This window comes from Mesocricetus auratus, unplaced genomic scaffold (assembly GCF_017639785.1).
Source record: "Mesocricetus auratus isolate SY011 unplaced genomic scaffold, BCM_Maur_2.0 Super-Scaffold_100003, whole genome shotgun sequence".
Classification (NCBI taxonomy): Eukaryota; Metazoa; Chordata; class Mammalia; order Rodentia; family Cricetidae; genus Mesocricetus; species Mesocricetus auratus.
Window position 1 is genome coordinate 107,604,903 of NW_024429188.1, and position 13,998 is coordinate 107,618,900.

The 13,998-nt window shown below is 41.4% G+C and overlaps 1 protein-coding gene across 1 annotated transcript; it reads left to right on the plus strand.

Annotated features, from left to right (window-relative positions):
* The first annotated feature begins 5,790 nt into the window (after positions 1–5,790).
* Positions 5,791–7,222, plus strand: Ldoc1 (LDOC1 regulator of NFKB signaling). Its single transcript, XM_013125544.3, has one exon. The coding sequence runs from the start codon at positions 5,964–5,966 to the stop codon at positions 6,387–6,389; it is 426 nt and encodes a 141-aa protein (XP_012980998.1). The 5' UTR covers positions 5,791–5,963; the 3' UTR covers positions 6,390–7,222.
* The last annotated feature ends 6,776 nt before the right edge of the window (positions 7,223–13,998 follow it).

Here is a 13,998-nt window from a genome sequence, read left to right on the forward strand (position 1 = left end):
TTTTTTCAACTACCTACTCAAGAGTAAACTTTTGTAATTTTATTTGTGTAGATAAATTTATAGGTATTAGGTTAAATTAAAAAGGTGAAATAACTGCATAATAAAATTCAAATGCTGGTAGTAATATAGGGACTGCAAATCCAGTAAACCACAATACTCCAGTGAACAGTAGTATGTTAGTGCACATAACACTTTACAGTTTTCAGGCAACGTCTTGCTCATCCTGTATCATTGTGATGGAGGTGCTGGTACTTGACACACTTATTCATAAGAATACAGAAGGACATAATAATAAAATGACTTGTTAAACCCATACAGTTAATAAGGAATAGTATAAGAACTTGGGTTCAGAATTAAAAAAAATATTTTCTCTTACAATACTTTCTTGAGATGCATTTCAGGTCTTTTATACAGGCAGATACATTTCCAGGAGGAAAAACACACTTTGTTTAGAAGGAAGAAACAAGTATGGGGAAGTCATAGGCTACTTTTTAAAGGTATATCTGTGAGAAAAGAAAGACAAGACAAATATTTTAGGAGTGGCTAGTGTGGTGGTTTAAATAAAAATGGCCCCCATATGTTCACAGGTAGTAGCATTATTTGAAAGGATTAAGGCATGTGGCCTTGCTAGAGTAGGTGAGTGAGTTCTTGGAGGAAGTGTGTCATTGGGGGTGGGCTTTGAGATTTCAAATGGTCAAGCCAGGCCCAGTGTCACTCTCTCTTCTTGTTGCCTGGCAATTTGGATGTAAAAACCTCAAGTACCTCTCTAGCACCATGTTTGCCTATGCATTGCCATGCTTCCTGATAGTGAACTAAACCTCTGAAATTATAAGGAAGTCCCAGTTAAATGATTTCATTTATAAGAGTTGCCATGGTTAGCTGGGCGGTGGTGACACATGCCTTTAATCCCAGCACTCAGGAGGCAGAGGCAGGCGGATCTCTGTGAGTTCTAGTCCAGCCTGGTCTACAGATCCAGTTCCTTTATAAGAGTTGGTCATTGTGTTTTATCTCAGCCATAGACAACATAAATAAGACAGTTAGTTAAATAGTTTTCATGAGATTAGCAGATAGGAAGTCTCCCTAGTTTTCTGCTACATGGTTTGGTTTGCTTCACCACAGGGGAAATACTGTAAGGTTTTGTGAAGAACAGAGAAATGGTTTCAGAATATGGGCTCTGTATTACCAGGGAGAGCTAAGAACTTTGGCTGTTAGCCTGACTGTATAATTAATGTGTCAAATAGATAAATATAGAATATAGGAAAAAATAACATTCAGATTTTTAAAAAATTCTGTAGGTTCTTTTGAAATGGGATTTATGTTTTTAAATGCAGTGTACCTTTAATTTTTGCATGTTTCAAGTCCCTACATCCATGTATCAAATTATGGCAATAGTAACTGTCATTTTATTTTCGTGTGATTCTGTAGATTAGTAATTCATTGAGGGATCATCTGGGTGGAGTTTTTGTTTCTCTGTTTTGCTTTCATTAGTTCTTCACTCAGTCACTCTCACATGATGCTTCTGCTGAACTCTGAAGTCCAAGAAGGGAGTGACAGTCTCCCGTGTATTCACTGCCTTGTTGCTCCTCTGCAAAGTTCCATGTGAATTCTTTGGGCTCCTTACCCAGAACATCAAGTGGAAAATGCCGAGTCTTAGCTTCATAAGAACTTGTGTCATAAATTTTAAGCTTTTTCCTTACATTTACTTGTTAGATAAAAACACGGAACAGTAAGAATTGTTCCTATCTCTTTGCTGACTAGTTAAAATATTGTAGATATCTTTAGTTCACCACAGAAAAATGAGCCTGCATTAAAGCAAACAGTTACTAATATTTATCACAACCACAACTGATAGTAGACCACTCACTTAATTTCTGTTTCAATAGTTTTAGCACTATGCCACACATTTCCTAAAATACACTAAAGTGATCAGAGCTAAGTAACTCTATAATCTTTTGTGTTATGAATCTGACTATATAATTGGGCAGTAGAAAAATAAGAGCAACATATTCTAGAGACAACAAATTCTGTATTAGAGTAATGTAGAAACATAAAAATAGTGTACAGCCGGGCGGTGGTGACACATGCCTTTAATCCCAGCACCCGGGAGGCAGAGGCAGGCAGATCTCTGTGAGTTCGAGGCTAGGCTGGACCGACAGCCTCCAAAACAATACAGAGAAACCCTGTCTCGTAAAAACCAAAAAAATAGTGTACAAATAAATCTTTATAACTAATTCCTAGAAATCTATGAATTTTATAGATTTCCTTGGTACCATAATTTTAAGTATCCTTTGCAAGAGTGAAAAGAGTTATGTTTCTTCAGTTCTGAAGGAGGGGACATCTCCAAGAATTTTATAAGATGGCAAGGATATGGTCTGGTCAAAGGAGAGAGAGAGAGAGAGAGAGAGAGAGAGAGAGAGAGAGAGAGAGAGAGAGAGAGAGAGAGAGAGAGAGATTTTGTATTTTCAGCAACTCTGTTAAACTATATTTGGGGGAGCAATGAAATGTTTAGGATGTTTCTTCTTAAAATATTACTAAAATTTGGTTCAACTGTGAGATTATTAATTTAGTGCTTTTAATTAAAAAACAAAATAAAAGTAAAAAAAACCCGAAGAACCCAAACTGTTTCTGGGTGCTTTGATAAGCAGAGGAGAATGAAAGACAGTTCCTTATTCCTGCCTTTTGTCCAGAAATCCTTAAACCTTCCAGATTAAGTTCCAAGATAAAGCAGTCCATGGGTATGCTTACCTAAGAACATGACATAGATTTGGCTCTGAAGAGTGTCAAGGATCTTTGTTTGTCCTACAAATATCCTTTTGAAATGGACTTCTGCAAGCTTTTCCTCTAACCTCCACACACAGCCCTTGCAATGTATGCACATATACTTGTGCAAAAAACTACATGAAATTAAAACAAAGTTCTCCAAAGCTACTTTTTGTACCTAGATGCTTATCTTAATGCTACACGTGCTATTTGTGCCTCTTTGGTTACCAAGAGACCAAGACATTTTTTTATGTTTATTTCAAGAAAATTTACAGTCTGCTTGCTAGGTATGTACTGAGGCCGAACTTGGAGCATAAGCTATGCATCCATTGCCCTTAGGCCTGTGTTCTTGACACATGATGTAGTCCAAACAACCACAGTGAGGTTAATGAGCCTGAGGAGAGTCATAGGAACTACCCTGACACTTTCACACAGATCTAAAAGAATGTTCACAGATGAGTTGAGGGGGTGAAAGAGAATGAGGAAGTCTATCTTGAACTCTTGAACAGGGTATATGGTGACAGAAAGTCTGATATGTCACCTGAATGTTGCTGAAATGTCCATTAGCTTGTGTGTATGCCGTCCACTGATATTGATATTTTTTCTTCCTCACCAATTCCTCTGTGAGCTATTCCCAACTGCCTGTCTCTACTGCCTACAAACGTGGAGACACTGTTTCACAAAGGCACTGCTCAGCTCTGGGTGTTTTTTGAACAGACCCTTTCCTGTCCTTCCAGATCAAAGGGCTCCCCAGAGGGAATACTGGTGTTTGTCTTATCTGCTTTGCTTCACCCTGTGGTTACCTGAACAGGACAAAGGTAGTTTCAGTCTCCAAAATGTTTGAATGTGGTTAAGAGACAGCCAGCAGGGAGAGAGCTTTCTGGTCAGCCTGAGGTTGTTTTTTCTATGTCCTTCATCCAAGGTGTGTGGTATCTTCAGCTGCAGGCTCTTACCGTCTAGTCAAGGTACACATCCAAGAGCAGTGGCAATAGCCTGTATTTTTTAGGGTGCCTCGGGGGACTCCCTGACAAATAACTGTTAAGGAGATATCCCATGACCAGCACTGAGATTTTCACTTACTAACTCATGCTAATGGAATAACACTGTCTATGTGTAATTCCATTGTTATGTATTATATTTTTATTTGGCTTACAAACTAGCAGATTTCTTTGAGGCTTCTTCATGTATCATCAGTCTTGCCTATCACACCTATACCTTCTCCTTTCCCTAATCTTTCCATCTCCCCTTACCCTTTAATCTCCAGTATTTCAAGGAGTTTCTTGTCTAGTGGGAGAGTTCATAGCACAGGAGAAGACAAGGCTCACATTCCTTGTCCCCTCTCTTTTTCCTTGGTTTCTTTTTCACCAGTGTGAGCTATCTTTTTCTCTGTACTTGAGCTATGGCCCTGCTTCTCTTCCCTTTGCTAGCTAGTCTCCCACTTCCATGGACGGCAGTTCAACTTTATTTTAAAGGACTAACTAAATAAGACTGCTTGCAAGGATTTGTTTCGTTGCTTCTATTTCATCAGCTGTCATTTTTCATGGGAGATTGTTTTGTGGGCAGAGCTAGAACATAGTGGACAACTGGAGGGTATTCCTGGACATACTGTGAAGCTACCTCTTATGATTCTTATCTCAGCATCTGTGCCTCAAGATCCTTTCCTTTGCCAGGCACCTCTGGAGTGCGTCCTCTGGGCTAGGCATGTTTGCAGGGTTAGAGAGAGCAGCTGGCAAAGCCATGGCCCTTTGCTGCACTGACTTACATTTGAGTGGAGGCAGGTGATGATATTTAATATGATAAACACTATGTAGATAAGTGAAGTACAGATTGGAGCTATAAATGCTGACAGAGAACTCACATATAGATGAGACAGTTTGGGAAGCCCTTTCTCAAAGTAGTAAAAATGTGGTAGGAAGGTAAAGGGGGAAAGAGAGCTAGAAGGGCCTAAGGCTCTGAGGGGAGGCGAGATCTACTGGTTATGTGTGGGAATTAGCAGGCAAGGCAGTGATTAGGACAGAACAGGAAGCCATGTAAAGAGGGCATGCAGAAGGAGGGCCTTATATTGACCACCAAGAGCTTGCTTTTTACTCAGCAGCAGAGGGGAGAAAACTGCCGGGGGACGTGGAATTGGGGAATGAAAGGATATAACTCACAATTGAAAAGTGTTCTGAGGCTATTCTAGAGAATATATTACAAAAGGGAACAATGACAGCTAAGGGATTCGATATAGCAGACCAGACCGTGAGAGAAGGCTGGGGATCGAGGTAGCAGAGACGACCGGAAGTGATTGAATGTGGAGATGTATTTTAAAAAGCAAACCCCATAGCTATCAGCTCAAGGATCCTGGACCAAACTTAGTTATCAACAACTAATCACGTTTAAAATAGGCAGCCAGAATTAATTTACAGAGCTCATGACAGTTTATAAATCAGGAACAAAGGCACTGATAACAGGAATATGGATAGAATCAAAGATAGGATGTTTGCAAATGGATACTCTGTGTAGATTTTGGAGATGTTTCTAGTGAAATTGTTGTCTCAACTGAAGAGAAGGCCTTGCTAACTATTATTTATTTATTTAATGAAAGCACCCCTTGCAAGTCTCGAAGACTCTAAACCCAAATGACCTCCTGCAGTATGACCCTCAGTGCCAGTGTTACTTTTCTGGGTGAAATTTAAACAGGCAAGGAAATGTATTAAGAAAGCATTACTCTAAAAAAATGCTGATGGTCGCAGGCCTACAGAGGAACACTGTATTGGATGAACGGGAGGGAAGTTTCAGCTGGAGTGGGCCAGCCCTGAGTGCTGAGCTTCTATGCTCACACAGCCCTCCACTGTGGCAGGCTTGGCACCCCCAGCCTTTCTTCATCCCACTGGGGGAATTGGCAGAGGCCCAGGGCGATGCTCTCTTGGTCACGCCTTCCTCCTCTTTGACCACGTCCACTCTGTCCGCCAGTCCCACCCTGGCCACACCCCCACGCCATCAGCACCCCCTCCGCCACGCCTTTCTCACCGCACTGCGCTGGCGCATTGGCTGCCAAGAGTGACCTTGTGGGAGGAGCTTCCGCCACCAGCTAGACCCCCTCCGCGCCTTGCCCAGGGTCAGCACTTCTCGGAGGACACGCACTTCCTGCAAGGCCTCTGTGAGCAGCTCCGCGGAGCCGATCCGAGCCCGACAGCCCGAGACCTTGCCAGCCAGTCACCATGGTGGACGAGCTGGTGTTGCTTCTGCACGCGCTTCTGGTGCGACATCGCGACCTGTGCATCGAGAACAACCGGCTCATGAAACAGCTGCGGCTGCTGGTGTGTGAGCGGGCCATTCTGCTGCGCCAGGTACGTCCGCCGAGCTGCCCGGTGCCCTTCCCCTCACGGTTTAACGGCGAGAACGCCCGGCTCCCCGAGTTTATTGTGCAGACAATGTCTTACATGCTGGTGAATGAGGACCGCTTCTGCAACGACGCCATGAAAGTGGCATTCCTGATCAGCCTCCTCTCCGGGGAAGCAGAGGATTGGGTGGTGCCGTACATCCAGTCGGATAGCGCCATTCTCTGTGATTATCGGGCTTTTGTTGAAGAGATGAAGCAGAGTTTTGGCTGGTATGACGACGAAGATGATGATGATGATAACTAGGAAGCGGTTAATTGCTAGGCCCCCAGCCCCCTTAGGCCTACACGAGGAGGACCCTGCACGCCGCCGCCTCCCTACCCCCACCGCTACTCCTGCTGCCTCAATGCTCCCCTCTGCATCGCTGTCCTCTTCCCTGCCAATCACTTCGCTCCGTCATCCTTTTTAGTGCTTGTCTTTGTGCCAGCTACCTGCTGCAAGTGCTTGAGTTGGGCCTGGGCCTTGCTCTGAAGTTCACAGTGTTCACCTTTAACCCATCCAGACACCCTTCTAATCTGAACTGTGTTTTGAGCTCCAGCCATTGTCCAGGCCTGGGTTAGAACTGGTCAGACCACCTGCATTCCTGCCGCCTGCTCGCCTCCACTGGAAGCCATCCTACATCTGCCCAGGAGTGGATGCCTGGCACGTCACCATCACCACCACCCACCGCATCTCATCTGCAGCCATCCACTTTTCAAGATAGGGACCAAGAAGATGACGGAGTTGGCTACACCTATTGAGACTCTCATTTGGACAGCTCACCGACCCTCCTTGAAGGGACCAAGGGCCTGGTTAGTTCTGAACGTACTTCCAGGTTCCTCCTCTGCCTGACCAGATTGCTGCAGGAGCCTGATGTGCCTGCTGGACAGTTGAAATGTTGACATTTCTTTTCTTGTATGCATCGGTTTTGCACAGCTGTCATTTTTCTTTCAGAATTGCAGCAGCCTCACAGATGTGTACATGTGGACAAATAGTACTAAAATAAAAAACGAGCCAACAGGCATTCAGCCCAGATCCTCTCTAGTACCTGGAAAAGGCAATGGCATTCTTTTCAATAAATACCAAGCACTGCAAAACTAGAAAAAAAGTTGTCTTTTCATGGTTAAGTGTTGTCATTGGCTTTTGCCATGCTCACTCGTCTCCATTATTTCATTGAGATCAGGGAACTTGGTTCAATTCCAGTATTTTTGCTTTCATTTCTAGGCTCCAGAATACAGATACCAAAGGGTTTTATAAGTTTTGGTGAAGGAATATTGTCTGGACCCCCCAGGGTGGCATATAAAGGGGTGGCTGAGAACGGGGCATACCATGTCGCATTAGGCGACTTTGGAGAATGAAGGGGGAATTATTAGTAATAAGACCAACAGTGCAGGCATATTTCGGGGCATAGCAAAGTTTCCTAACACAGCAGGGAAGTTCTAGCCATTGTCCTTGGTACCTGTGGGTGACTGCTGAGCTCAGACATCCATTAACTAACTTAGTTAACTGTAAGGTGCTTAAGCTAATGTTAAATCTTATGTCTTGGTCAGTATAGCATAAAGCTGACATTTCACCCTCCTTGTGCAGGGGTCCTTACAGTTTCCATTTATACATTTGCTGCAGGTTCCTGCCTATGAAAATTGGCAAGATGTTTAAATGCCTCCCCAAGTAGAGCATGGGCTGGAAGTTAGGGTTGATGTCTTTCTGGGCACAGAGTTCAGAGGCAATGAAGGCATGGGCAGGGTGGGTACTGAGAATGAAGTGTGCAGCCGTGTATGTCCTGTGTACCAGGTTATGTCACTGAAATGAACGTGGTATAGGGGCATCCGTGGAAACCCGGAACTATCACGGGGAATCTCAGGTTTTCTATATCAATCTTAATGTCCTTGTTTTAGTGTTCTGAAAGTCAGTCCAGTCTTGGAACTTTTAACTGATTTAAATAAGACATTCCCATTTACCATGGTTTCAGGGATGGAAGGGGATGCTGTCATCATATGAGTAAGCTCACAAGTGAGGATTAAATCAGATCCTGCCCAGAAAGCATTTGAAAGAATGCTGCTCCATTTTCGGTGCTTTGCAAGCATGGGCGGTTCCTTCCAGGCCACGGGAGCAAAGGCTCAGCCAGCAGCTTGCTTGCTATGAAACTGGCTTTAGTAGGAAAATGTGACCAGGAAAAGGTGACAAGGAACTGAGGGGAGAGTAGACATACAAGTGACAAGAACACATTCTCTCTTTGGGGCTCTTACAAGAAGCCACCATGAAAAGTCTTTTCCCTGGTGAATAGAGTTCAGAGCAGGAGTCATTTCTGGGACTTCGGTCACTTGTTTTCTGGAGGGTGGGGACAGCTGGGGGTAGGGTGGACTCTACAAAGAGGCCAAGGTCTGGGCAGAAATGGGGCTGTTGCAGAGCTGCTGTATCCAATATTGGTGAATGAAGAGGATGTGGGTGATTTGGAATTCAGTTATCGCTTTCTCCCTTCTCATTGGAAAATACACAAATATCCTGGTAAGAGTAACACATACACTTTGGGACACAGTACCACCATTTCTTTGTCACTAGAAATGGGGAGATGTGAGATACTGGTGGACAGAAATTAAGTAGAAGATCCAATGAGGCTAAAATCAAGGTGTTCATATCAGTTTCTGAGTCAGGTGTGTGGAGAAGAGCTATGATACATTGGTGCATGTGTTGCCCTTGAACTCATAACGGATCCATATTGCTGCTGTGAGGGTAGCTGGGCCTGGGCCAGAACTATAAGGATGACTGGGTACAGTTCAGAGTAAGGGAGAGAACATGTTCTTCACTAGATCTGGGATGAACCCCTTTGTGCTAAAAGTTTCAGATACTTATTCGGTCTATGGGAAGGGTCCCTGCTTACTGAGGCTGCCATGCCAAGGCAACATTTAAGGTTCAGACAAGATAGTTAGGCCTAGCAGCTTTGAGATCTAAAATGTCCGTTCCCTGTGAGGATTTCCCAATGGCTGTGTGCAGACCTAATGATGTAATGCAGACGAACAGGTTCTGCTGTGAGCTCTGGGCAAGAAAGGCGACATTCTGTTTTTTGAGATTCCATAAAAAGTACTGATACCAGTAAGGGCTTTGCTAGTTAGAGGGGAAATTCCTAAATATGGTTTAACACTGGAAGGGCAAAGGAAGAAAAGGATAAGCATGTCTAAAAATAAGAAGTCCATTTAGATGAAATCCATTAAATATTAGAAATAACAGACAGAAGCTCCTAGATTCTTACTTGATATACTAGTATTGAAATGTTCGCTGAAATTATACTCCCAATAATGTAGAATAAGCATACTAACATTTATAATCATTGAATTATCAAACATAGCAATATGCCCTTAGACTCCATTATTTGACTAAGCAAGCAATGCTGTCTGCTCAGTCAGTGTTCTACAGGATGGGATATAAAGGTTGAGATTCATTATGCATATAATACATTTGATTATTTTCAGCTCCTAAATCCATGAAAAGCTCAGCAGTTTAGAGGTAGACAGGCTAGTTGGACAATTCTTAAAGCTAATGCTGCGTTTACATTTGAAAAGAGACTCTGAAACATTTTCTGGGCTCTTAAATCATCTAAGGAAACGTGAATGAATCAGTGTCCATGTAAGGTTCTTAGTGCCTTTTCCTTAAGGGTGGTATTTCTTACATGAAGACTATTATTACTTACTGAAAAATAGAATTTTGCTACAAGCTGCTGAAATATCTAATAGCAGCTTGCATTATTGAGTAGGTCAGGTGTTCTCCCAACAGTCTTAATCCTCTTAGTCTCAAAGGTCGATACCCTGTTTGGTGTCCTTCGAAGGGGTATTAACTCCTATCGCCCAGGGTGACAGTCTGATCACTCATGTTGTATTTTCCTACCCGCCTTCATCATCTCTTCGGATTTTTTATCTTCATATGTTCTGTTGTCTAGAACCATAAAAGTAAAACAAATAAACAACCCCTCAACCCCCCCCTACACTGGGTAATAATAACGAGCTTGAAGGGATTATGAATACCATAGGAAGATTCGTGAATGGAGCACAAGTTTCCTGAAAATAAGTTAGTGTGCCAGGTATGAGTGCTTGCAAAAGGTATCAGAGGAACCAGCTGAAGTGCTAGTTGATGCTGCTTTTTTTGTCCACACACACAGAGGCTGGTGACTGAGTTGTGACCAGGAACAAATTCATTTTTCTTGTGACTTCTTCCACACCATGCACATATTATCCCTCTCTGAAGGACTAGTGATTTCATCAATGAAGTTACAAGAATATGATGTTTATATTTTAGCCACACCCATAAATGGTTTAATTGAATGGAGATAACAGTGCAGAATTATCTAGGCAGCTAAAGATAAAACTGGTTCACTTTTAAAGCTTTTATCTTTAAAACAAATAGTGGCAAAAGAAAGCAGAGGAAATTATACTTCAGTGGGATATGAACTTAATTTCATTTATTGATTTATCTGTTCTCTAAATACTGATAATTGTAACCATATGTAGCACTTTTGGAAACCAAAATTTGAACACGCATAAAAAACTTAAAAATTTTTTGTGCGGTGGTGATCTGGAGAGAACTTGAGTTGTGGAAGGCACAGAGGTCCTTGAGCTCACAGATAAGCACATTCCAGAAAAAGCTGTGTGTGTTTGCATTCTTCTCTTTAATTCTATCGATGGAGATCAGAGGCAGAGGCAGGTGGATCTCTGTGGTTTGCTGGTCACCAGCTCAGCTCCAAAGTTCAGTTCCAGACCTTGTCTCAAAGGAATAGAGCACACTGCTCTCCTGCGGCTTCCATGTGTGTACATGGAGGCAAACACACACACACACACACACACACACACACACAAGATACAGACAGATAGAGAGACAGAGCTAGAAGATGGAGAAAGAATTTTCATACAATAGTATAATAATGTAATGAACCTCCACAGCCTTACTGTCTTCACTTTCTGGATGCAAAAGCAATCTTTACTTTTGCTTCATTAATCTGTTTTCCATTTTAGGATTTTCATGAATATTTTGAAATATCCAGATATCAAATCAATTCATTGGCTTACTATTTTTATAACTAATAAATTCTTTAAAACAAATTTAAATATCACACCTCTTAAAAATTAGTGACACTCCAATACTTGCTTGTCAATCCATGTTTTACTCTCGTCAGTGTGTCCAGCAATTTTTGTTGCTTGTTTGAGTTAGGATCCTAAAAATATGAGTACATTTATTCTCAAAACCTGATTAATAATTATTCTTCTCAACCTCTTGTTTCCCAGGCCATTTTTCTGTGAATTTCCTGTATTTGCTGTATACCTTTTCATAGCTTTGTACATTTTTTTGGGGGAGGTGGGTGATACTTTTCCTGCCAGTTTTATACAAGTCTTTGAGTGAAATGTCATTAGCTTTTAAAACTTCTCCATGGTGTTTATTTTCTCCATTTTTGGCTCTCCCATTACTGCACTGCCAAATTTAGTTGCTTAAGATTATTTTTCCCGTGAGCTGGGCGTTGGTGGCACACTCGGGAGGCAGAGGCAGGAGGATCTCTGTGAGTTCGAGGCTGGGCTGGACTGATAGCCTCCAAATCAATACAGAGAAACCCTGTCTCATAAAACAAAACAAAACAAAAAACAAAAACAAACAAAAAAAGATTATTTTTCCCTAGTGATACTACCCTCCAGTAATGAATATTCTATTACTAGGCATAAATATTTCATTTTCATCCTTAGCCGTGAAAGCTGAAGTACTCAACATACATACAAATGCTCTTTCCTTGTCAACTATATCACTTTTGTTATCACTTAAATGATTGCATTTTAATGACTACAATCTTCACATTGTTTCAGTCTTGATATACCTGATAAATGTATTAACTAATGAATATTATGACCATTTCTTCAAGGTTTCCCTTTTGTTACCTTGCTCTTACTTTGCCATTTCAATTATTTTTTAGTTATAAAACCTCCTGAGATTTGCATTCACCAATATTTGGAACGTGAGTGACAAGATTATACAAAATTTGTGGGTTTCACTCACTTTATTTTTTAAATTTATTTTTGAAACTTTTAATATGCTGGGGCATATGAAATCTATTATTTTGTTTATAGAAATCTCCATAGAGATTCTATAAAGGTTGAACTAGTATACATTCTCAGCAGCAGTGTATAAGGTTCCCTATTGTCCACATCCACCACCACTTAGTATGTTTTCTTAGTGGCTGATATTCTGATTTTAGCCAGACAATATTTCAATGTAGTTTTCATTTGCATTCTTTGGTTGTACTATTTTGTTTATCAGTGTTTTGTATTTCCTCTTTTTTGATTGTCTGGTAATTTTATTAGCCTATTGATAACTTGACAAAGACGTTTCTCCCTCCGCATTTTATACATAATTTTTTTATTATGTAAGCACTTACATTTTTAACATGTCACCTAAATGACTGAAGTCCTATTCAGAAAGTCCTTTTATATGCTTATTCTTTTAAGGAATTTTCCTTAATCTTTTCCTCTGACAGCTTCTGAGTTCCATTTCTGAAGTTAAGGTCTCAGATCAAAATGGATTTGGCATTTTTGCATGGTGAGAAATACAGATCTCGTTTCTTCTATATGTGGATCTCCAATTTTCTCAGCTCTATTTGTTGAAGAGTTTGTCTTGCATCTACATCAAATGGTGCTAGAAAACTGGGTATCAACATGTGATAGAATGCAACTATATTATTATTGTTCATTTTACACAAAATCAACTCCAAAATGGATCAAAGTCCTCAAAATAAGACCAGATATTTTGATTCTACCAAAAGAAAAAAATATAAGGTGCATTTGAAATCATAGGCATAGGCGAGAATTTTCTGAATAGGGTTTTGATAGCACAGGGAATGAGACCAAAAATTAATGAATGGAATCTCTTGAATCTAAATATTTTTGTATGCCAAATGAAACCATCAGTCACATGAAGAGGAAGGCCACAAAACGGGATTAAATCTTTGCCAGCTATATCTCTGAAAAACTCATATCTAGACTACACAAAAAAAATGAACAAATCAAAAATGGCCCATTAAGGGGAGGAGGAGAAGGGAGAGGAGAACATGGGGGATCAGGAAGATTGAGTGGGGAGAAGGACAGAGAAGGAGAGCAAGGAAAGAGATACCTTAATAGATGGGCCATTATGGGGTTAACAAGAAACCTGACACTAGGGAAATTCCCAGGAATCCACAAGGATGACCCCAACTAAGAATCTAAACAATAGTGGAAAGGCTACCTTAAATGCCCTTCCCCTATAATGATGACTACCTTAAATGCCATCCTAGTAGCTGATGGAAGCAGAAGCAGAGATCCACAACGTAATACTGAACCGAATTCCTGGAATCTAGTTGTAAAGAGGGAGGAGTGATGAGCAAAGGAGTCAAGACCATGCTGGGGAAACCCACAGAAACAGCTGATCTGAGCAAGTGGGAGCTCACAGACTCCAGACTGACAGCTGGTGAACATAACCTGCATAAGACTGAACTAGGCCGCCTGAACATGGATGTAAGTTCCGGAGCCTGGACAGTCTGTGCAGCCACTGACAGTAGAACCAGTATTTATCCCTAGTGCATGAACGGACTATTTGAAGCCCATTCCCTAGATTCAGGGTGGAGGGCCTCGTTCCTGCTCCAAATGATATGATAGACTTTGATGATCCATCATTGGAGGCCTCACCCTCTCTGAGGAGTGGATGGTGGGGTGGTATGTGGACATGGTGGAGGGGATGGGAGGACAGGAAGAAGAGGGAACTGGGATTGGTATGTAAAATAAGACTGTTTTAATTTAAATACAAATTTTAAAATGGCCCATTGATCTGAACAGAGAATTCTCAAAAGAAGAAATAGAAATGGCTAATTTTTTAA